The 25,773-nt window shown below is 42.9% G+C and overlaps 1 protein-coding gene across 3 annotated transcripts in view; it reads right to left on the reverse strand.

Annotated features, from left to right (window-relative positions):
- The window catches only part of LOC138642123 (collagen alpha-1(VI) chain-like), a 181,884-nt gene that overhangs the window by 47,279 nt on the left and 108,832 nt on the right, over positions 1–25,773 (reverse strand). The window contains exons 22-27 of one of the 3 annotated variants that reach the window (XM_069730058.1): positions 18,802–18,864; positions 15,717–15,767; positions 11,981–12,016; positions 7,933–7,995; positions 7,253–7,318; positions 6,808–6,920 (exon numbers count right to left, since the gene is read on the reverse strand). In XM_069730058.1, coding sequence (XP_069586159.1) covers positions 6,828–6,920; positions 7,253–7,318; positions 7,933–7,995; positions 11,981–12,016; positions 15,717–15,767; positions 18,802–18,864 — 372 coding nt within the window. In that variant the 3' untranslated portion in view covers positions 6,808–6,827. Of the gene's footprint in view, positions 1–6,807; positions 6,921–7,252; positions 7,319–7,932; positions 7,996–11,980; positions 12,017–15,716; positions 15,768–18,801; positions 18,865–25,773 lie in introns of those variants that run through there. The other 2 variants (XM_069730059.1, XR_011314000.1) reach the window with 2 other exon arrangements.

Raw genomic sequence — 25,773 nt, forward strand, 5'->3', positions numbered from 1 at the left:
AAGCCAAAACCAGGAGTGGAACAATTAGGGTCTGTTTCCACGTGCAGGAAACGCTGCGTGTCTGACGCTGCATAGAGCCGCAACGTCAAACACGCAGCGTCCAGATGTTACAGCATAGTGGAGGGGATTTAATGAAATCCCGTCTCCACTATGCGTGGTAACACGCACGCGGTGGCCCTGCGACTCCGGACATGCTGCGCGTCTTTTCAGATCGCAGCATGTCCGTATATCTTGCGGCGACGCTGCGTCGCCGCAAGATATAGCACAGGGCGCTATGGTGGGGTGCGATGATGCCGGATGTGTGCTGTGAACACATCCGGCATCATCGCGTCTCAGAAAGGGGGCGGGGCTTACCGCAGAGCGGCTAAGCCGCTCCGGCGATACCGCCGGCCATCCTGAAAGTGGACACATAGCCTTAGAGGAAAACTATAATAGAAACATCTGCACCACTTCTGTATTTATCACCCACTCCTGGTTTTGGCTACAAATACTGATGTAAAATACTGACCAAATCCTGATGCAATCCTGAACGTGGACACATACTCTAAGTCTGAAAATCGCATATGAGTGACGTGTCCATGTGACGACTACTGGAACTTGCAGAGCTGAATCCTGACATCGCAGCTTCTGAATTCTCACAACGCATGCACTGCACACTTTTAGGATTCTCCCTTGCCGGTGGACAGTCATGTCAGCACAAGTATGTGATTTGTATACTTCTGACCACATTCCGACTAGATGTGCCCGGCCTCGCTCAGTTCATTTTCATTGACGGAGGTCACGCATGTCTAGTCAGCACATGATCGCATTAATGTAAATCCCCAGCATGAGAGAATCCTGACAGCGTGCAGTGTGCACTGTGAGAATTCAGAAGTCTGCAGTCACAAAGAATGACTGCAGACTCATCACAAGCCTGGACATCCCCTTTAAAAGGGACTCTGTCACCTGAATTTGGAGGGAACAATTTTCAGCCATAGGGGCGGGGTTTTCGGGTGTTTGATTCACCCTTTCCTTACCCGCTGGCTGCATGCTGGCTGCAATATTGGATTGAAGCTCATTCTCTGTCCTCCATAGTACACGCCTGTGCAAGGCAAGATTGCAGATTGTGCAGGTACAGTATGTACTACGGAGGACAGAGAATGAGCTTCAATCCAATATTGCAGCCAGCATGCAGCCAGCGGGTATGGAAAGGGTGAATCAAACACCCGAAAACCCCACCCCTATGGCTGAAAATTTTTCCCTCCAAATTCAGGTGACAGTGTCCCTTTAAATCTCCTAGCATATATAAAAACATGAGAGTTAGCATCACAAATAACATTTACATCCAGGTACCTGATAGATGACGTCGCCTCTGGAGCCGTTCTCCTTTTCTTCATCTTGTCCAGATCCCATGATGAGTTTTTTCTCATCCACAGCCGTCTCTGCAGACTTCCATCTTCGCCGCTCTTTTGCAGAAAGTCTCCACATGACGCCCTTAAAGATACAAGTGTCATTATAATGCTCCCAAATAAAAAATTGCCCCTCACTATATTGTCTGCACAAAGTATGACCCCCACACTGTCCCTCTTATGGTACATGCTCTTCACACTGACCTCTCCTTTCTATACCAGTCCCCTCTTCACACTGTCCTCTCACACTGTGTCCCCCTTATAGGGCCCAGTATTTATACTCCATATTTATACTCCATCCTCCCACACTGCGTTCATGCCTCCCCCATCCTCCCACCCTGCGTTCATGGCTCCCCCATCCTTCTCCCCTGCAAGCATGGCTCCCCCATCCTCCCACTCTGCGTTCATGGCTCCCCATCCTTATCCCCTGCGTTCATGGCTCCCCCATCCTTCTCCCATGCGTTCATGGCTCCCCCATCCTCCCACTCTGCGTTCATGGCTCCCCATCCTTCTCCCCTGCGTTCATGGCTCCCCCATCCTTCTCCCCTGCGTTCATGGCTCCCCCATCCTCCCACCCTGCGTTCATGGCTCCCCCATCCTCCCACCCTGCGTTCATGGCTCCCCATCCTTCTCCCCTGCGTTCATGGCTCCCCCATCCTTCTCCCCTGCGTTCATGGCTCCCCCATCCTCCCACTCTGCGTTCATGGCTCCCCCATCCTCCCACTCTGCGTTCATGGCTCCCCATCCTCCCCTGCGTTCATGGCTCCCCCATCCTTCTCCCCTGCGTTCATGGCTCCCCCATCCTCCCACCCTGCGTTCATGGCTCCCCCATCCTTCTCCCCTGCGTTCACGGCTCCCCCATCCTTCTCCCCTGCGTTCACGGCTCCCCATCCTTCTCCCCTGCGTGCACGGCTCCCCATCCTTCTCCCCTGTATGCACGGCTCCCCATCCTTCTCCCCTGCGTTCACTGCTCCCCATCCTTCTCCCCTGCGTGCACGGCTCCCCATCCTTCTCCCCTGCGTGCACGGCTCCCCATCCTTCTCCCCTGTGTGCACGGCTCCCCATCCTTCTCCCCTGTGTGCACGGCTCCCCATCCTTCTCCCCTGTGTGCACGGCTCCCCATCCTTCTCCCCTGTGTGCACGGCTCCCCATCCTTCTCCCCTGTATGCACGGCTCCCCATCCTTCTCCCCTGTATGCACGGCTCCCCATCCTTCTCCCCTGTATGCACGGCTCCCCATCCTTCTCCCCTGTGTGCACGGCTCCCCATCCTTCTCCCCTGTGTGCACGGCTCCCCATCCTTCTCCCCTGTGTGCACGGTTCCCATCCTTCTCCCCTGTATGCACGGCTCCCCATCCTTCTCCCCTGTGTGCACGGCTCCCCATCCTTCTCCCCTGTATGCACGGCTCCCCATCCTTCTCCCCTGTATGCACGGCTCCCCATCCTTCTCCCCTGTGTGCACGGCTCCCCATCCTTCTCCCCTGTGTGCACGGCTCCCCATCCTTCTCCCCTGTGTGCACGGCTCCCCATCCTTCTCCCCTGTATGCACGGCTCCCCATCCTTCTCCCCTGTGTGCACGGCTCCCCATCCTTCTCCCCTGTGTGCACGGCTCCCCATCCTTCTCCCCTGTGTGCACGGCTCCCCATCATTCTCCCCTGTATGCACGACTCCCCATCCTTCTCCCCTGTATGCACGGCTCCCCATCCTTCTCCCCTGTATGCACGGCTCCCCATCCTTCCCCCCTGTGTGCACGGCACCCCACTTTTTTTCCCTGTCATACTTACCTCTCACCAACGCGCAGCACAGAACTTCCTGGCATCTCAGCGTCTTCCTTCCTGTCTTCAGCGGTCACATGGTAGCGCTAATTAAGGGTGATGAATATGCGCATATTCATCACCCTTAATGATCGGTACCATGTGACCGCTGAAGACAGGACGCGCTGCAGGCGCTGAGACGCAGTTGCAGCCACCGCTGGAGGAAGGTGAGTATTACGTCTTCAGGGAGGGAGGGAGGGGGGGCGGGAAGGAGGGAGGAGGGGGGGGGCGGGAAGGAGGGAGGGAGGAGGGGGGGCGGAAACTTGACCCCGGAGTTTTATAAAAAAATAAAAAATAAAAAAAAAGAAAAAACCTAGCTCAAGGGCGCCCCCCCGCATCCCGCCGCCCTAGGCACGTGCCCTCAAGTGCCTAGTGGCAAATACGGCCCTGCTTGTTAGGTACACACTGTGTGCACAATTGTTAAGCAATTTGTATTTTTTGATGATCAATTTTATTATTGAACAACTACAGTGCTGTCGGTGAATCAAAAGGTTAATAAACCTGAAACCTGAATATTTAAGAAAGTAAAAGTGAAGTTTTGCCTTTCTTAGGACAATATCTATGTGTGTATAATTATAGAGCAACTATTAATGTACAAAATTATTATTAAACTAAATGAAAAATGACATTTTTTCATCTCAATTGTTTATGTTCATCGGTTATAATTAGAATAATCATCAAACCTCTCAAAATGTACAAAATACATTTCTTAATAAGCTCAGTGATCAATATAGTCCTCCTTCATTTCACTAACAGTCATAAACCTTTATCCATAAAGTCTGTTAGTTTCTTAACCTGTCGTTGGGTACCAACACTTTTTGGGTCTCACCCACAGCCTCCCCAACACTGTTCAGAGAGGTGAATGTCTTTCTTCACTATTACTCTCCCATTTAAGAAGGGCCCACAAGTTCCCAATAGCGTTTCGGTCAGTTGAGGAAGGGGCTGTGTCATTATTGTTTCATCTTTAACCTTTTCATGACACGCGCCATACATGTACATCACAAGTTGGAAGTGGGTGTATGGAGCGGGCTCACGGGGTGAGCTTGCCCCATACTCAGGTGTTGGCTGTGTCTTATTTTCAGTTAAGATGGGGTTCAGAGTGTACATTAATGAGAAAATAATTAACTGTTAGGGCTAGCGGAACGCACCAAATAATTAGAAAGATAGAGTAAGGTGCGTTCGCAGCCTGGGGTCCACCGTGCAGAGATGGAACCTGCTGCTAAGTAATGACAGACTATATGGCGGTACAATATGGATTCACACATGGGTTAACTTCACCCAGTATGAAGAAAGCGAACCCTGTTGCGTCACAGGGCCGACGTGAACTCGTGACGTGAACAGAACTCTACCCCTAGACTCGGGATTAGAGTACAACTAGACCTCTTGCGCTCGACACCGCAACTGGGGTGTCAGCGTAGCCAAAATAATAATTTAGATGCACAGGAGTGCGTGCAGTGCCGCTCTGGCGGACGCCACTAACCACCCAGGTTTGGGTCAGGAAAGCGCTGTGTAAGCGCACGGTGCCGCACTGGCGGTCACAGCAATCTGACGCTGTATTGTGTGTCACGTGTTGATGGCTAAGTCGGGTGCTAGATAGCAATCATCCACCTTACACGAGCAGTCATACACAAGGGAGGGGATAATCAATGAACGACTTTCACACATTAACACACACACGTTTACAAGTGTACGCTAGCGCATGGCCGTGCTGCCATGCAAACCTTTTATAGCTGCAGCAAGTACAGGACCTTCCTAGAAGGACCAATGGAAGGCTGCCACAGAAGTTGAGCACCTTCAGGACATTCCTAGAGGACCAATGGGATTTGCTGCAGTATCTAAACATGTGACCCTTGATCTCCAACGAGAGATCTTGCCCTGGGCATGCTCAGAAGGGGAAAAGCAGGACTTAGTCCCAAAAACATCTGCTCACCGCTGCCCAGTACTGGCTACAATGGCAGAAGCTGGAAAGGCAGCAGTAACCCTTTGCACAGAGTCAGACTGAGCAAGACGTAGGGACCGACATCTCCACTGAGCAGACTCCACTGCGGCTGGAGAAGAATGGGAGACCGCAGCGGAGATGGTTCGAGATTCCCCATGTGCAGAGGCGGGAACCCGACACCTAACATTAACTTTTTTGAATTTACCAAATGGCTGCAATGAAACAAAGAGTGAAAAATGTAAAGTGGTCTGAATACTTTCGGTACGCACTGTATGCCCAATAGTTTTCTACCACATATGGGTTATCAGTGTACTCAGGAGAAATTGCACAACAAATTTTATGGTCTATTTTTTTCTGTTACCCTTGTGAAAATGAAAAATGTGGGGCTAAAGCAACATTTTTGTGGTAAAAATTTAAATTTTTCATTTATTCCTTCCACATTGCTTTAATTTGGGTGAAACACCTAAAAGGTATATAAACTTCTTGAATGTGTTTTTGATCACTTTGAGGGGAGCAATTTTTAAAATAGTGTAACTTTTGGGTGTTTTCTATCACGTAGCCGCTCAACGACATTTCAAATGTCATGTAGTCCATGAAAAGAAATGTAATTTGTAAATTTTGTTTGAAAAATAAAAAATTACTGATTAACTTTTAACACTCCTAACTTCCTAACAAAAAATAAGGTTTAAAAAATGATGTAGATATAAAGAAATTTACCACTCACATGAAGTATAACATGTCATGAGAAAAGTCTCAGAATCACTTGGGCTGTTGATGGCTGGCCTAATTAAGCTGGAAGGGGCTATATCCATGGACTTTCCCAGCCTGTTAATATCAGCCCTCATCTGTCTACTTTGTTTTAACTCATTATTAAAAAAAATAGAGGGGATCCCACATAATTTTTTTCGGGTCCCCCCATTTTTACTAACCAGCAAAGGCAAAGCAGACAGATGGTGGCTGATACTAATGGGCTGGGAAGGCCCTTTCCCGGCATAATAAAACCAGCTCACAGCTGTCTGCTTTCCCTTGGTTGGTTATAAAAAAACGTGGGACCACACATCATTTTTAAATTATTTATTTTACGCTGTTCCACAGTCGAGCTGTCTCTAAACAAGGTAGAGCACAAGCCGGATCATGGACCAAACAATCACTGCCATGTCAATCCTTGGCATGACTGTGAAGGCTGTGGAAGTGCCCACAGCCAGAAAGCTTGTTGATTGGCTGTGCTGCAGCACTTCAACAAGATTTATTAAGCATTCAAACTTCAAACAGTAACGCAGACTTCTCAAGGACTTTCAGGAGAAGTCCGTGTTCGGGATTCAGCACCGGATACTAGGTGTCTGGTACAAAGCCCTAACTTTAAAGTTCGGATTTGCTCTTCCATAAATACCTCAAAGTGACACTGGGCAGAATTGTAAAATTTGGCCTAGTCAGGAAGGTGAAAACATTCTGAGGGCTAAAGGGGTTAAAGATCACTTTCCTGCCTGAGACTTTTACAGTCACTGAAATTCCAATTTTTTAGTCTTTTAATTGCTCTTTTTCCATCTCTTCATATGTAGTTATTTTATAATATACTGGCTGATTTATACAGCAATTAAAGAAGCACTCAAATTAAAGTTTTTATCCCCTTAATATATTGCAATCATATTTTAGAGCACTGGGTACTTACAATTGCTCATTTTGCCTTTCTATTCAGCTAATCCTTCTCTTTTCCTTGCATGAATCATTCCCCTCTTCAACTCCTGACCCAGCTGCTCCACTCTTCTCAACTTCTCTATTTTCTAAATTGAGATTAGAGGGATTCGGTTATTCTGCTTTTAATCATGCAATGTTTTAGACCTAATTAAAAAGAAAATAATTAACTGGGTAGAAAGGCAAAATGAGCAATTGTAAGTACAAAGTGCTATGTAATATGTTGATTGTAATATTTTAAGAGGATAAACATTTTGATGGGAGGAGTGCTTCTTTAAATGTTTTCATGTTGAACTCACCTCATTCACATTGCGTTCCAGATAAAATGCATTTTAATGTAATTTTAGTTTCCTACATTTTCATGAAAATCATATGTTTATAAAGGAAATAATTTGTTAAATAAAAAAACTATAGCACTTACTTGTTCTCCTTGTGGCCCAGGATACCCCTTATGTCCTCTTTCCCCTTCTTTTCCAGATTGGTAGTTCTGTAAAAAGTAAAACATTGTGTGGGGGTGCAGACAAATTGCTCAGATTTAAAGCATGTTACATTGCTTTATCTGTCACAAATGAAGCAAATAACTCAATACTGTCACAGCACATGTACTTTCTGTTAAAAATATCCTTAATGGATTTTTTCACAACAATTTCAGAATGGTGGGTGTCCACACACAGCACCTGCATTACTAAAAAGCTGGAATTTTTAAGTTTGCGTTTACCTGTATTACGCAGCAGCAGCAGAAGGATATAGACAGTGTACGGAGCAGAACACCACAGCTCCATTACACTTTTTAGTGGCCGCTGCAACTAAATTAGCTCCTATGCAATTAATATCAGCTGATCTGTGGGCTTGCCTGATATCAGGTGTACTCTGTTCTAATAATGATGACTGATCTTGGGGATAGGCCATGAATATCGAAGTGGTGGAAAACCTTTTTAATTCAAGGTGATGTTTGCCATCCACTGTATAATATTATTACAATTTCATGCAGCAGGTCCGACCAATTTTACAGATGAAAAATTACGTTCTCACAGAGCAGGTTCAGTAAAGTTATTCCTAAAACTGCGACTGAATCTAAAGATTGTGTATAAATGGACTTACATCACCTCCATCATCTCCAGCTAATCCTTGTTCTCCTTTCATTCCAAGAAAGCCTTTTATTCCCTAAAAATAGGAAACAAATGATTTATCTATCATTTATCCATCTTCATTTAAGGAAGCACCACTGACAATATTTTATTATTTAAATTCTATATATCACTAAATTGGGTGAGATGGGCTGATAAAGTCAACAGTGTGATGCAACAGCAAAAAAGGCAAATGCAATTCTGGGATGTATTAACAGAAGCATACAGTCTAGAGCACGTGAAGTCATTATCGCCCTCAACTCCTCTTTGGTCAGACCTCATCTGCAATACTGTGTCCAATTTTGGGCACCACATTTTAAAAAATACATCAACAAACTCGAGCAAGTTTAGAGAAGAGAGACCAGAATAGTGACTGGTCTGCAAACCATGTCCTATGAGGGACAGTTACAGGTTTTGGTAATATTTAGCTTGCAAAAAAGAAGACTGAGAGGAGACTTAATAGCTGTCTACAAATATCTGAAGGGCTGTCACATTGTGGAAGGATCATATTTATTCTCATTTGCACAAAGAAAGATTAGACGCAATGGGATGAAACTGAATGGGAGGAGACACAGATTAGATATTATAAAAACTTTTTGCCATTTAGGGTGATCAATGAGTGGAACAGGCTGCCACGAGAGGTGATGAGTTCTCCGTCCATGGAAGTCTTCAAACAGAGGCTGGACAGACATCTGTCTGGGATGAACTAGTGAATCCTGCTTTGAGCAGGGGGTTGGGCACGATGACCCAGGAGGTCCCTTCCAACTCTATCATTCTATGATTAAAACTTTTCATTCACTGAATTGTGGAGATATTGGCTTTTGAAGGTTAGGGCACCCAATGTGTAAGTTGTTTCCTCTTCAACCAAAAAGGTGGTAGATTCTTCTTCTTTGGTGCGTCTATATTTTTTCCCTCTATTACGATGCCCAGTCATAAGAAGAAGGCATCATAAAGGGGTAAAAAAATAAAAGTTAAATAAGTCATTTTTGGCATGGTTTGATGAGACTTTATGTGGCTCATTTGACCACGCAGAGAACACTTCTTCTATCACTTCCTGTCATTACAGCTCCGGGAGAGGAGGAGAGCAGCAGAAGGAGCTCTGGATCAGAGAAAATCATCATGAGAGCAGCGCGTGTCACATACCACTTTTTGTACCTCCAACATGTGTTGTCTGGACATACGGTCAATCGTCTTATTTCCAGATATCTGTAGAGCATTGTGACAAACGCTGTGCTCAAACTGATCTTCACACCTCTTGCGCTCCCACTCGGCAGTTCTCATTTCCTCCTGACGCTTTCGTAACAGGAAGCACTGGGAGTGAGAAGATCTTAGAAAGATCAAGTGAGACACATCAAGTCACCCTGAAAATGCCTGTTTGTGCATTCCTCATGGGCTTTACTTAACTTCAAAAGTCCATAACTGAAAAGAGTGGAAAAAGAAAAAAAGTCTGAATTAGCTTTTCAGCCCCTTTTTATTGATATGCACAGTTCAAAATAAAAAAAAAATATTGTAAAAGGTCATCTTTAAAGGCAGTTATTTATTTCTGCAACACTTTGTATATTTATTATGTTTTCTGAATTTTAAAAAATGCTGCTGAAATAGCAGTGAACAAGTTTTTAACCAATATTTTCTGGACTATTTGCCTTTGTCTCTTCTTTAACCTGTATCCCAAAACCACAGGCAGCATGAATCAGATACAGATTCTGCCATGTATATTCCATTTAGAAATGCTGTATCATTTTCAGAGAAAACGTTGATATCAGCGGGAGACCATGTGACTAGAATGACTAGTCCAAGACATAGGTCCCCTATGGCTTCTACCCACATGCTCCCATTGACTGACAGATCTTTCCTTATATTCACACATCAAGAGAGACCTGTCAGTCAAGGGGAGCAGGTTGGGGAGAAGCTGACAGAAACCTCCTTGACCCTCTCCCAAGAGGCAGAAGCCAACAGAAACCTGCCATTTGAGAAAAGGTTGAGGACAAGCATTCAGAGACCTGCCTTTTGGACTAGTAATCCGAGTTGCGTGAGGCCTAGCCACCATTTCCAATTACGGTACGTGTTCTCTAAAATGCTGCATTAGTTCAGAGTGAAACATACATGGCTGCAGTAACAGAACCGGTCACTGATTTATCCTGCACGTGGTTCTGACAGCATAGATCAGCAGATACACTCTCTTTAAGCATAATATAAACATAAAGGTGAAGTAAATAAAAAAAACACAATTAGAAACTGGCTTAGCAAGACCATAATGAACGGCTCATACAGGAGGTACCTTTCTTATTTGAACTTCAGATATTTAGCTTGGACGGGCTTTTGTTAATGAAATGTGTGGCATCACCATTTTCAAAGTTTTTCCTACATAGTGTGTCACCCGGTCAACCGCTATGTAAAGATCTTTAAAATGGGGTAGCAGATACACATGTCTGCTCTTATTATAAATAAATCTTCACAATAGGAAAAAGATCTAGGGGAAAGAGCCTGATTCTCCATTTCCCTTCCTGCCAGCAGAGGCTGGCACCCTAAGGGAAATCGCTGTGGCACCCTCGTTCATCGTCGTCTTGCCCTAACTGACCCTGATAGGGATCCCTTAAAAAAAAGCCACCACCAACACCCGTTAAAAGTGCTTAAGTACTATATGAGTATTTCCTGAAACCTGACACTGATACGTAGCTGTGTGAGTGCCTGTACAGATAGATAAATCTATGCTCACTTGATTTTCTTCCAGATGAATCTCTCTTTGAGGCTTACACAACTGTGATTAAACATGTGATAGATAATTCAAATATCAATATTAGTCACAAATGTGACCAAGCAGTAGTAAGTTTACTCGATTTACTCTCACGTGTGTGACCCTCTCTTCAATAGGCACTTGTGTGCAGACAACAACTCACAGATGCCACCAGTTTTGCAAATGGCACATATGGGGTTGTAGACCCCTAGCATATTATGATAGTACGCATGAAGATAGAAAATAAAAATGTGTAGTGAGCAGAATTGCAGTTAAGGCATATGTGGGACTGTCATACACCCCTTCACACTGCCTCTGATACTATATATATATGAAGGGCAGGTTTCACTTAAAAACATATAATACATATAGGATTCACGTCACTTATCTTTTCAAGCAGAGTACTCCACCTGATGCGTTTCTCCCCTCCTCAATATCGTGAGGATTTAATCATACGCATGGACAACAGTCTACCGGACACATGCGCTCAATTTGGCAGGAGCCGCTTTGAGCCCCTCACTTTTTCTTCCCCTGATGAACCCACACACACAGCTACGTATAGTGTCAGGTTTCAGGAAATACTGGTATAGGACTTAAGGTCAGTCAGGGCAAGCCGACGATGAGCAGAGGCGCCACAGCAATTTCTCTTAGGGTGCCAACCTCCACTGGCAGGTATGGAAAAGAAGAATCAGGCTCTTATCCCTAGATCCTTTTCCTATTGTGAAGATTTATTTAGAATTTATTAATAAAAGCTATATTTTAGAGGTTTGTTTTCTCTTGGTTCTATATCTATATATCAGACCCTATTCATTGATTTTGTTTTATTTTTTTTTATTTTAAAGATCTTTAAAATGGAGTCTGATGGGAAAAATTCTGAATTGATGCATTCTAGACAGATGAGGCAAAAGTAAAGGTTTTTGATCTCGGCATGTTGGGTGAAAACAAAAACAATGGCAACTGTACAACATGTTGTTAAAAATGTTATGGTTAGGTTTTGCTGCATTGTTGCATGAAGAAGTCACAATCAGAGAATCTATAATGGAAGTTAGTTTCAGCATTTAGCAGTCTTCATCACATGATTATGGGTAGATCCTACAGGATGGTAATGTATTATAGAATTTGTACATGCTGTTAAGTATGGGATAAGAATCAAAATTGAGGGAATTCTGGCAGTTAATTATGTTTCAGTTTATTACTTTTTTCTCAATACTGTATTCTTCATATTGTCTCTATGTTATTGATTTCTTGAATACAAATACATAAAAACCCAGCATATTAAAGTATGTACCTTAGGACCATCTGCACCTTGGAGTCCAGGTAAACCCTATAAGAAAATATTAAAATGAAAACTTTAGACTGGGCTTCTTTTGCCAAGCAAAACATATTGTGCTGAGAAAAAGCCACCCTTAAAGGGGATTCCTACTTATCATAAATTGCATTAAATAGAATGAACAAAATGTGAGAATTTGGTGTCTGAGTATGACTGAGTCGAGGGAGGGAGATGCCCACATCTGCTCATGCTCTTTAAACTTTTTCAAGAGATTTTTTAAAATTAGATAACCACTTTTGCTTAATATTCCCCCCTAGTTCTTATCAGTATTAATGCAGAGAAAAGAAATCATTATAATTTGCTGATTGCAATTGGATACGAATTCCTAACAACTACTGCAAGCTGAGATCCTGTTGTGAAGAATTGTGTGCAGTACCTGGTATATCTAACAATGTATATGGCGACAGTAGGCTCTATGCCATGGAACACTTAGAGATTTCATGCTTTTAAAAAGGTAGTTTGAAGTTAATGTAAAGGGAATGTGTCAGCTGAAAAAATGTTTTATGTCAAACATATTTTTAAACATTTGGCCATTTATCCTAAGGGTATGTGCACATCCAGTAGACGCAGCATCCAACCCGCAGTGTCCTGCTGTTACAGCATAGTGGATGCATTCACAGACACCGAGGCTCACCCGCAGAGACTTGGGGCACGTCTCTCCAGACCGCAGCATGTCAATTTGACCCTTAGCATGGTAGAGAAGTTCAGTGACCTTTTCCACCTACTTGCTTTCCATTTATCTCTGCCCTCTTTTGTCTCCTGTACGGCTACAGCTGTTAATCAAGGAAGAGTGTGGTGGAGATAAATGCAAAACAGCTAGCTGGAAAGATGCACTGAACTGCTCAGCCATGCCAAGGGTGCTCCGAGCACCTCATTGTAAGTTGTAATGAAGAACATTTTTGGGAATGCAACAATGGATTTGGATACTAAATTTCATTTTCTTATTAGTGTTATGTCCCCTACAATGTGCTCTGCGTGATTTGAACAGCTATTATGTACTCACAGTTTCCCTTTAATATATAAAACTTTGCCTAACTGAAGTTTAAAGTTATTCTTTGGCTTTTCAATAAGGAATCCACCTGAATAATAAAGTTGCTTTGTTATTAAATTGGTATCGCAGTTTAAAAAAATATTCTGAAAGTTCCCAGGCTCGAGTTCATATGAGGACATCCAGCAGAGGACGCATCACCACAACTGGAGGTAACTAAAGGTCATTCACCTACATTCCATTCATTCGCCGGGTTTTTACAGGCAGGGGCGGCTGCATTAGCAGGCTTCTGCTTGTAAAAATAGTTAACCCTTTCAGATGGATTTACAGCGTGGGACGAGACTGATCATCGGAAGGTATGGAATATTGTTGGTTGTTTTGTTTACATTTGTTTCTGCTGACAAGGGTCTTCAGATGGATTACCAGTATAATAAAATATTACAACAACCTGTGTATTTATTTCATTAAAATACTTTGTAATAATGTGTGTGTTTTTTTAACCATTTCATACTATTGGATTAATAATGGATAAGTGTCATAATTGACGCCTCTCCATTATTAATCTGGCTTAATGTCACCTTACAATAGCAAGGTGACATTAACCCCTCATTACCCCATATCCCACTGCTACACGGGAGTGGGAAGAGAGAGGCTAAGTGCCTTTTCTGGGGTGGCTGGGGCAGATGTTTTTAGCCAGGGGGGTCCTATAACCATGGCCCCTCTCTAGGCTATTAATATCTGCCCTCAGTCACTGGCTTTCCCACTATGGCGGAGAAAATTGCGCGGGAGCCCACGCCAATTTTTTCCGCGATTTAACCCTTTATTTTAATAGCTAGAGCCACCAAATTTAACATACAGACACTTCTTCCATTACTAAAGAGAAATATGTAATAAAAGAAGGGATGTGAGATGGTTTACTGTATGTAAACCATGTCTCATATCATGTCGGGTTTCAGAAGGAGATAGGAAAAGCCGGCAATTGAATTACCAGCTTTTCTGCTATCTAGCGCTATATGAAATATAAATATATATATGTCTAACTGACCTATATATATATATATCCCTATACTATGTGTAGACATTTATTTTAGCTATTCTATTCTAACCTGTCAGTGTGATTTTACTGTACACCGCGCTGAATTGCCGGCTTTGCGCTAGAACACTGCTGCGTATTTCTTGCAAGTCACACTGTTGGTCCGTGTGTAATCCATATTTTTCTCGCCCCCCCATAGACTTTCATTGGCATATTTTTTGCGCAATACGGTGACAAACGCAGATAGGAGCTGGGCCATAGAGAATCATTGTACTGTATGCAATCTGTATTTTCTGCGCCTCTCATACATCCGTAAAAATCGCTAGTGTGACGCCGGCCTAAATGCTACTGTCAGAGATTGAAAGCGGAGTCTAAGTGGTTAATAGCACTGAGGGGCTCACAGCCTGCATCTAATTGTTGGGTATGGCATATGATGCCAGTATGTCCAATATTAGCATGGGGTAATAAGAGAACTGGTTACACTGAACATGCAATGCGTTCTGCAGGTTATCCACCAGGTGGGATTTAACAGTTATATACCGTAGTTTTGCAGTGAAAGACTCCGTATAAGGCTATGTGCACACGTTGCAGATTTTGCTGCGGATCTGCAGCTGTTTTCCATGTGCTATACAGTACCATGTAAACCTATGTAAAACAAAATCCGCAGTGCACATGCTGCGGAAAAAAACGCGCGGAAACGCAGCGATGTTTTTTCCGCAGCATGTCAATTCTTTGTGCGGATTCCGCAGCAGTTTATACCTGCTCCTCAATAGGAATCATCAGGTGTAAAACCACAGGTGGAATCCGCACACAATCCACAGTAAATCCGCAGTAAATCTGCAGTGTGCTTTACCTGTGAATTTTGCAAAAACAGTGCGGAAAAATCCACACACCAATCCGCAACGTGTGCACATAGCCTAACATGTATTTTAGTCTCTCTGTGTTAACATTTGTCATATAAAGTCACCCTACTTGGTGCCCTCCATTTTCCTCCTGCTGCTTCCATTACTGAGTCCTGCTATTTGATCCACCTGCATTAAAGAAAACTGGTGATCACAATAGTACCGTAGTTCTTAATCCCACTTTCCTGCCTTTCCTATGCTCTGAAGTCGTAGTTCAAACTTTCCACTGCTCGTTATATTACTGCAGAGGCCAGCTTGGATATAGAAGGCCTGGAAAGCATGCGAGGAAACTATGGGAGGCGTACTGAGGGCACCAGGTAGGGTGACTATGCATGACAAATGTATAGTTACATTTTAGTGGTGGAGGGTAACTTTAAATCTCTGCTTTTTCTATGATTAGGAGTCCAATGGGCGGTTCCACTCAGTGATTGATATCTATGTATACAGTCATATAAGGCTGGCTATTGATCACTAGCCAGGACCACCCACTGGACACCTAAGCATAGTAATGGCAAAGATTTAAGGAAAACATGTAACGGTGAATCTATTAGGTTGCTTTTTTATGACCAATACACAAGTAAATACACTACAAAAAATAATTATTTAAGTGGGTTGTCCACAAAACAGCAGCTCTTCTGTCTATGGGCAGCATCTGCCATTAAACCTCGGTCTCATTCACTTAAATGAGGGTGTAAATAATATACGTGTAAATATGGCACTGCTGCTTCGCCTTTTTTTTCTAATCCCATACAAACACTTTAATTATCTTACATGAAATCCATTTGATCCAGATATTCCTTGACCAGGTTCGCCTTCTTCACCCTGTTAACAAGAAAATGTTATATCTCATTACATATTGTGGTCTTCTTTCTTTTTTTAGGAAACAAAAAACATGCCAGATCCTGGTACATTTATCCATTGATGTGAAACATATACATTAGTCATACATCTGCTCCCCATCACATACCAGTTGCTTATTTTCTGTATTTCTAAGACTTGTGCATGACTAGAAGAATTTTTAATTCTGCAGTCTATTACTAACAGAGTGTTGGTATTTAGTTAGTAGAGCTTTGCTGTCATTGTGATGGATAACGTATGTTGAAGTCCTGAAAAAGCAATAAATTCTAGATTCTGATAATATGCAAATTGCCTCTTCTGAGAAAAAGAGGACTTAAACTCTATAGCGCCACCTGTTGGAAGTAGCGATCCTACAAGTCACAATCAACCCTTTAACGAGTCGTGCAATATGACTTAGGATAAAAGCCAAATTAGTATCTCAATTCGCAGACACGGTGTTTCGGGCTGTTGGCCCTCGTCAGTGCGAAGCATGAGAACTGATTTGGCTAGGTGAGAGGATCTGGACAGGGGTCTAAGGGGTATCGTTTCTCCTTGTGGAGAGTGACATACCATCTCTGGCTTGTCAAGGTAAGGAGGCTTATTCGCCGTGCAATGCTCCTCTGGGAAATATAATATGCAAATTGCCTCTTCTGATAGAGCATTTTTAGGTGACTTTTTTATCCTTTCTTTGAGATTTGCCACCTGTCTGCAGATCCTGCTGTGTAATCAATGCATCTTCATTCTGTATTCTCACATACAGTTTGTACTCCCTATGTGGCTCAATGGTAAACTACATGTCTCAAAACTCTGTAGGCTAACTTAGCTATAGCAAGGAAGGTGTAAGTGTGACCCAACCCATAAAATTCCTAGGCCCCTCACCACTGCTGAAGCAATAGTACACTTTTTGTGTATTTGAGGAGCAGTTATCATTTGTGTTATTTCTTTTGGTGGCCCAACAGTTTGGCCTCAATTCAATTAATCAAAGTGTTAATACCTAATATAAAACTAGCACGAATCACTTTGTAGAGTTGCAATTTTTTTGCACAATGCAAAGTTGCCAAAAATGTTTACAACTTTTTTACATTTTTCCGCCAGTTTCAGTAGCTCCACCAAAGTGGGCAGAGCTGGGGAGGAGCCAGGGCAGGACACGACACGGCTATGCCAACCCATCTAATTCTTTAAAAGTGGAGGAATTTAGATGATCACAGTCATTTCATATTACGCCTAAAATACCCACCAATCTGCTGTCCTTTCCAACTTGCTCAATCTTGTGGAGGAGCATGCGCAAAGAACCACACTACTCTACAGAATCTCCAACTGCAAACTCAACGCAAAGCTTGATATGTCCTCTAACCACCCACCGCCACCACTCTTTACAGAGGTCGCATCCACCAATAGGTAGACATATGAAGAAAAATGCACCTGACAGTGATTGCACTAATGTTTCTGCACACTACTCCGTATTTACTAAAATAGACCATAGTAAAAAGAAAAGGTTTCTGGACTGACTGTAGACATTGCGATCTCTCCACCATTGAATAAATAGGTGCCACTCTTTATAGCTGGCAGTACATAAGAAAGGACGAAGATAAAGAGCTGGCATTTACAAGAACATTAGAAATTTGTTTTCCTTTATTCCTGCATTTAGTCACAAAGTTACAAGAATGGCTCCAGATTGCACTATAGCGCGTGACAAACATCTTATCAGCATGCATGAGAGATAAATGCAGCCGGACAAAAACGTTGTAGAAAATGCCCCAAAAACTAAGCAAAAATGCAGAAAAAACTGTTTTTTGTAAGCAGCTTAAACTCTTCTTTTTTTTCTCTTTCTGCCTCTTTCACTCTCTGTCTCTTCTGTCACTTTTTCTCTTTCTTTCTTTCTCTCTCTCTCTCCCTTCGCTCTCCACTTCAGTATATACTGTATATATAAAACAAAAAGGGCTTATTCATAACATCATATTTTACATTCAATGTTACAATTGGAGGTTTAAGGAACCAGCAGTTATTACTTGTGGCCTTAGCACAAAACAAAATATGCTGGCTTTACGGTTATGTGAATAACTTTTAAGATCCGGCAAAGCACTTAGTACACAGGGACATTCATGTCTAATTATGTCCTAAATTGGGGATGTGCACCATATCAACTTGACTTCCACTGAGGGCACATCAGGCAAATGGGAGCCATGTGTAGACCCAGGGAAATTAATTGACCATCCCTGGACTTAGGGCAATTGGTTATAGGCCCCAAGCTCATGGCCAAATAGTTAATCTGCCCCTAAGCCCTTATGCACTGAAGGATGGGAGAAAGGCTTTGTTTCTTTCCCAGCCGCTACTCAAACATTATGTTACAACCTCTCTCGTACAAGTGCACATTCTCATACATTAGATGAACAAATGCATGAATGAGACTACAATTCTCGGAAACCACATGACTTATTTCCTGTTAAGATATAAGAGGATAAAACAGTCTGGTTGTTAAGAAACTTAATAAATCTATATAACAACAAATACATAGTAAATTATATCATCTTATATCATCTTGAAGTTGTTTAAGCCAACAAAGTGGAAATCGTGAATTATTTTATCTTTGTTTGATGCTTAGCCATTTGAAAAAGTCAGATGTGGCTGAGACCAGAACAACTACTATCCAAGATATAATCAGAGATATAGCCTATTAGAAATACGCTAATGGATGTGCAATAGTTTAACATGATGTTTAACATGACGCATATTGAATTAGTGCCAAAATAATTAAAAAGCGCTCTGTCTCAATTACAGATAATTGAAAGACTTGTGTGTTCTTTTAAACAGAGGTCAGCATTGTATACTGTGATTAATCATGTTAAGAAAGGCTCTAACGATATTTTAAATGCAGCATCCATCCAAAGAAAAAAATGTCTGCCTAGAGGCAAAAAAAATTATATCTGATCTGGCAATGTCCGATACTTTGTAGAGTTTGCACACCAAGGACATGTCAATAAACCTCTATTAGCCTTGGTCTAGGAAACATATCACTTACCCTATTCCCAGTTGCTCCCGGCTCTCCTAGTGACCCTGGTAATCCCTTTGACCCCTTTTCTCCCTGTATAAATAAAAGAAGCCATGGTTAACCAATTATAAAATTGACAATCAAGTCATCTGTTAAGTGATCATTAAAGGGAACCTGTCACCTGAATTTGGCGGGACTGGTTTTGGGTCATATGGGCGGAGTTTTCGGGTGTTTGATTCACCCTTTCCTTACCCGCTGGCTGCATGCTGGCTGCAATATTAGATTGAAGTTCATTCTCTGTCCTCCGTAGTACACGCCTGCACAAGGCAAGATTGCTTTGTGCAGGTGTGTACTATGGAGGACAGAGAATGAACTTCAATCTAATATTGCAGCCAGCATGCAGCCAGCGGGTAAGGAAAGGGTGAATCAAACACCCGAAAACTCCGCCCATATGACCCAAAACCAGTCCCGCCAAATTCAGGTGACAGAGTCCCTTTAAATGGAATCTATACGTAAGATTTCACTCCCAAAACTTCTTTTTTGCATTGTCTTGATGGAATCACGAAGGGAACTCATTCCCTGCGTGATGCTCATCTATGTCACTACTGACAGTGACATCAGATGGGTTAAATGCCTGCAATTGGTACTAGCACCGATTGTGGGCATCACAGCGGGGTGTCAGTTCTCACACAGAGCTGACACACGCACCCGATTGCCGCGGTGCTCAGCGTGAGGCTGCGCAATTGGTGCGCCATATCTGTGCTGCTGTTTGCGGGAACGCAGCTCCCGCAGAGCAGTACATGTACGGCACATGTCAGGAAGGAGTTAAATAACAGTCAGAGTGCAATCAGATTTTTATCGGATTGCAGTTCTCCGATTTATATGCAGATGAGAACTTGCCCTAATCCTGATAATTTTTGTCTAATCTTTATAAAGGAACTAGGTAAGGCGGAGGGGGCGAAGTTCTGGCCGTGCATGCGCGGTTGGAAATGGCGGACACGATGCACAAAAAAAGTTACATGTAACGTTTTTTTGTTCTGATGGTCCGACACAACACGACGCAACCGTCGCACGACGGTTGCGACGTGTGGCAATGCATCGCAATGTGTCGCTAATGTTGCTCTATGGGGAAAAAATGCATCCTGCAGCCAACTTTGCAGGATGTGTTTTTTCACCAAAACGACGCATTGCGACGTGCGTCGTATGACGCTAGTGTGAGAGTAGCCTAACCCATTTAAGGCTAGGTTCACATTTGCGATTGAGTCCACAGCATCTCGCTCGAAACCGCATTGCAAAACGCATGCAAACGCATAACTCTGCGTTTTTTTTCTGCAGCAACTTACGCATGACGGATAAAAAACACGCAGCGTTTGCATGCGTTTGCGTTTTTTATGCACATGCGTTTGATAGGACAAATTGTTTCAAGAAGAATTTCCTTGAAACAAGCCACGCCAAATGAGTGTGGCTCATGGGATTTCTCTATAAAAACGCTTGTACAGATGAAATCCTCACATTTTGCTCCTGTATCCTGTGTCAAGATGGATCTTCGCATGGAGAGTTTCTATCGGAATCTGGATTTGGATCTCAACTTGTTTCTTTGCTTTGCATTTGATTGTGAGCAAGAACGGAAAAGAGAAAAGCAGAGAAGACGGCATCTGCCCTTTTGGTAGCACCCGATACTTGAACTCAGACAGAGCTGTGGAGCTTACCACTAGGGTTGAGCGAAACGGGTCGAACATTTTCAAAAGTCACCGACTTTTGGCGAAGTCGAGTTTCATGAAACCCGATCCGACCCCTGTGCGTGGTCGGCCATGCGGTACGCGACTTTCGCGCCAAAGTCGCGTTTCAATGACGCGAAAAGCGCCATTTCTCAGCCAATGAAGGTAAACGCAGAGTGTGGGCAGCGTGATGACATAGGTCCTGGTCCCCACCATCTTAGAGAAGGGCATTGCAGTGATTGGCTTGCTGTCTGCGGCGTCACAGGGGCTATAAAGGGGAGTTCCCGCCGACCGCCATGTTACTGCTGCTGATCTGAGCTTAGGGAGAGGTTGCTGCCGCTTCGTCAGAAGCAGGGATAGCGTTAGGCAGGGTCCATTAACCACAAAACCGCTTGTGCTGTAGCGATTTCCACTGCCCAACACCACCTTCGGTGTGCAGGGACAGTGGAAGCTCCTTTTTTTTTTTTTTCCTCAGCGCTGTAGCTCATTGGGCTGCCCTAGAAGGCTCCCTGATAGCTGCATTGCTGTGTGTACGCCGCTGTGCAAACCAACTGCTTTTTTCAAAGCACAAATCCTCTTGTTCCTTCCTTTCTGCACAGCTATCTTGTTTGTTTGTCCACACTTTTTATTTAATTTGTGCATCAGTCCACTCCTTATTGCTGCCTGCCATACCTGGCTGAGATTACTGCAGGGAGATAGTAATTGAAGGACAGTTCCTTTTTTTTTTTTTTTTTTTTTTTGTGGGAGATTAAGATTGACATTTCTGCTAGAGTGCCATCTCTGTCTGTGTCATCTCTCACTCAGTGGGCCATAGAAAGCCTATTTATTTTTTTGCTTGATTTGGGTTCCAAAATCTACCAGAAAAAATCACAACATCAATCAGTGGGAGAAAAATATTGGCCTCAGGGCTTGTGTGCCACTCCTTACTCCTGTGTGTGCCATCTCTCACTCAGTGGGCCATAGAAAGCCTATTAATTTTTTTGCTTGATTTGGGTTCTAAATTCTACCTGAAAAAATCAATAAATCAATCAGTGGGAGATTAATATTGGCCTTTGGGCTTGTGTGCCAGTCCTAAGCGTGCCATCTCTCTCTCTCAGATAGTGGGCCATAGAAAGCCTATTTATTATTATTTTTTTTATTGGGTTTATAAATTTTCCCTGGAAAAAAAAAATGGGAGATTAATATTGGCCTCTGGGCTTGTGTGCCAGTCCTGAGCGTGCCATCTCTCTCACAAATAGTGGGCCATAGAAAGCCTATTAATTTTTTTGCTTGATTTGGGTTCCAAAATCTACCAAAAAAAATCACTAAATCAATCAGTGGGAGATTAATATTGGCCTCTGGGCTTGTGTGCCACTCCTGACTCCTGTGTGCGTCATCTGTCACTCAGTGGGCCCTAGAAAGCCTATTTTTTGTTTTATTTGTTTTCTAAATTCTCCCTGAAACAATCATTTTATTTTCTTTGGTTTCTAAATTATTCCTGAAAAAAATCATTTTTTTTGTATTTTTTTTTCTCTCAAGTCTCCCTGAAAAAAAAAAAATCTGTGGGAGATTCATATTGCCCCTTCTGCTTGTGTGCCAGTCTTGACTCCTGGGTGTGCCATCTCTCTCTCTCTCCCCAATTGTGGGCCATAGAAAGCCTATTAATTTTTATGCTTGATTTGGGTTCCAAAATCTACCAAAAAAATCACTAAATCAATCAGTGGGAGATTAATATTGGCCTCTGGGCTTGTGTGCCACTCCTGACTCCTGTGTGCGTCATCTGTCACTCATTGGGCCCTAGAAAGCCTATTTTTTGTTTTATTTGTTTTCTAAATTCTCCCTGAAACAATCATTTTATTTTCTTTGGTTTCTAAATTATTCCTGAAAAAAATCATTTTTTTTGTATTTTTTTTTCTCTCAAGTCTCCCTGAAAAAAAAAAAAAAAAAAAAAAAATCTGTGGGAGATTCATATTGCCCCTTCTGCTTGTGTGCCAGTCTTGACTCCTGGGTGTGCCATCTCTCTCTCTCTCCCCAATTGTGGGCCATAGAAAGCCTATTAATTTTTTTGCTTGATTTGGGTTCCAAAATCTACCAAAAAAAATCACTAAATCAATCAGTGGGAGATTAATATTGGCCTCTGGGCTTGTGTGCCACTCCTGACTCCTGTGTGCGTCATCTGTCACTCAGTGGGCCCTAGAAAGCCTATTTTTTGTTTTATTTGTTTTCTAAATTCTCCCTGAAACAATCATTTTATTTTCTTTGGTTTCTAAATTATTCCTGAAAAAAATCATTTTTTTTGTATTTTTTTTTCTCTCAAGTCTCCCTGAAAAAAAAAAAAAAAAAAAAATCTGTGGGAGATTCATATTGCCCCTTCTGCTTGTGTGCCAGTCTTGACTCCTGGGTGTGCCATCTCTCTCTCTCTCCCCAATTGTGGGCCATAGAAAGCCTATTAATTTTTTTGCTTGATTTGGGTTCCAAAATCTACCAAAAAAAATCACTAAATCAATCAGTGGGAGATTAATATTGGCCTCTGGGCTTGTGTGCCACTCCTGACTCCTGTGTGCGTCATCTGTCACTCAGTGGGCCCTAGAAAGCCTATTTTTTGTTTTATTTGTTTTCTAAATTCTCCCTGAAACAATCATTTTATTTTCTTTGGTTTCTAAATTATTCCTGAAAAAAATCATTTTTTTTGTATTTTTTTTTCTCTCAAGTCTCCCTGAAAAAAAAAAAAAAAATCTGTGGGAGATTCATATTGCCCCTTCTGCTTGTGTGCCAGTCTTGACTCCTGGGTGTGCCATCTCTCTCTCTCTCCCCAATTGTGGGCCATAGAAAGCCTATTAATTTTTTTGCTTGATTTGGGTTCCAAAATCTACCAAAAAAAATCACTAAATCAATCAGTGGGAGATTAATATTGGCCTCTGGGCTTGTGTGCCACTCCTGACTCCTGTGTGCGTCATCTGTCACTCAGTGGGCCCTAGAAAGCCTATTTTTTGTTTTATTTGTTTTCTAAATTCTCCCTGAAACAATCATTTTATTTTCTTTGGTTTCTAAATTATTCCTGAAAAAAATCATTTTTTTTGTATTTTTTTTTCTCTCAAGTCTCCCTGAAAAAAAAAAAATAATCTGTGGGAGATTCATATTGCCCCTTCTGCTTGTGTGCCAGTCTTGACTCCTGGGTGTGCCATCTCTCTCTCTCTCCCCAATTGTGGGCCATAGAAAGCCTATTAATTTTTTTGCTTGATTTGGGTTCCAAAATCTACCAAAAAAAATCACTAAATCAATCAGTGGGAGATTAATATTGGCCTCTGGGCTTGTGTGCCACTCCTGACTCCTGTGTGCGTCATCTGTCACTCAGTGGGCCCTAGAAAGCCTATTTTTTGTTTTATTTGTTTTCTAAATTCTCCCTGAAACAATCATTTTATTTTCTTTGGTTTCTAAATTATTCCTGAAAAAAATCATTTTTTTTGTATTTTTTTTTCTCTCAAGTCTCCCTGAAAAAAAAAAAAAAAAAAAAATCTGTGGGAGATTCATATTGCCCCTTCTGCTTGTGTGCCAGTCTTGACTCCTGGGTGTGCCATCTCTCTCTCTCTCCCCAATTGTGGGCCATAGAAAGCCTATTAATTTTTTTGCTTGATTTGGGTTCCAAAATCTACCAAAAAAAATCACTAAATCAATCAGTGGGAGATTAATATTGGCCTCTGGGCTTGTGTGCCACTCCTGACTCCTGTGTGCGTCCTCTCTCACTCAGTGGGCCCTACAAAGCCTTTTTTTTTTTTTTTTTCCTAAATTCTCCCTGAAACAATCATTTCATTTTATTTGTTTTATAAATTCTTCTGTAAAAAATAATTTTTTTTTAATTTTTTTTTCTTCTGAAGTCTCCCTTTTAAAAAAAACAAACACAAATCAGTGGGAGATAAATATTTACATTTGCGCTTCAGTGACAGTCCTGCGTGTGTGCCATCTCATTTGTTGCCAACAACAACAGAGTGTGTAACATTGTGGCTGATTTTCGTTGTGGTCTCACCCACCTGTAAAGGGGTAGCTAAATCATACTGAAGTTATAGCTCACCGTGTAAGTTGTGTGACAGCAACAAATACCGTTCGTTTGGTAACGTTTTTAAAACAATGAGGAAGTCTGGTGGAAGAGGTCGTGGCCGGGGGCGTTCATTGTCAGCTGGTAATGAGGGTAGTGGTAGTGGTGGAGCATCAGCTGGTCGTGGGAAAAAAAATATTGCACCTAAGTCTGGAGCTGTGGAGCCAGGTTCGTCGTCTGGCTACACAAGGCCTCGAACGCTCCCTTTTCTGGGAGTAGGAAAACCGCTTTTAAAGCCGGAGCAGCAAGAGCAAGTTTTGGCTTATCTTGCTGACTCAGCCTCTAGCTCTTTTGCCTCCTCTCGTGAAACTGGTAAATGTCAAAGCAGCGCGTCGTTAGTGGATGTTCACGGTCAGGGACAAGTCGCTTCCTTGTCCTCTTCAGCAAAAACAACAACAGAGAAGAATGCAGCAGGCGACACAACGGGTTACTCCATGGAGCTCTTTACACATACCGTCCCTGGCTTAGAAAGTGAAGCAGTTAACAGTCCATGCCCATTACAAGTTGAATCTGACATGGAGTGCACTGATGCACAGCCACAGCCAGACTACTATGCTGGTCCTTTGACTCAGACCACAACATTGCCCTCGCAGGGTGCTGATCAAGAATCAGACCCTGATGAGACTATGTTGCCCCATCACGAACGCTATACCACCGACCGACACGGTGACACAGACGAAGTTGCACACGAGCTACAAGAAGAGGTAATAGATGACCCAGTTCTTGACCCCGATTGGCAGCCATTGGGGGAACAGGGTGCAGGCGGCAGCAGTTCTGAAGCGGAGGAGGAGGGGCCGCAGCAGGCATCAACATCGCAACAGGTTCCATCTGCCGGGCCCGTATCTTGCCCAAAACGCGTGGCAAAGCTAAAACCTGTTGGAGGACAGCGTGGCCATCCGGTTAAAGCTCAGTCTGCAATGCCTGAAAAGGTATCCGATGCTAGAAAGAGTGCAGTCTGGCATTTTTTTAAACAACATCCAATTGATCAGCGCAAAGTCATCTGTCAAAAATGTTCAACTACCTTAAGCAGAGGACAGAATCTGAAAAGTCTCAATACAAGTTGCATGCATAGACATTTAACCACCATGCATTTGCAAGCCTGGACTAACTACCAAACATCCCTTAAGGTTGTAGCACCCTCGGCCAATGAAGCTAGTCAGCAACGCAACATCCCTTCCGGCAGTGTAGGGCCACCATTTTCCGCACCACCTG

Source organism: Ranitomeya imitator, chromosome 6 (genome assembly GCF_032444005.1).
Source record: "Ranitomeya imitator isolate aRanImi1 chromosome 6, aRanImi1.pri, whole genome shotgun sequence".
NCBI lineage: Eukaryota > Metazoa > Chordata > Amphibia > Anura > Dendrobatidae > Ranitomeya > Ranitomeya imitator.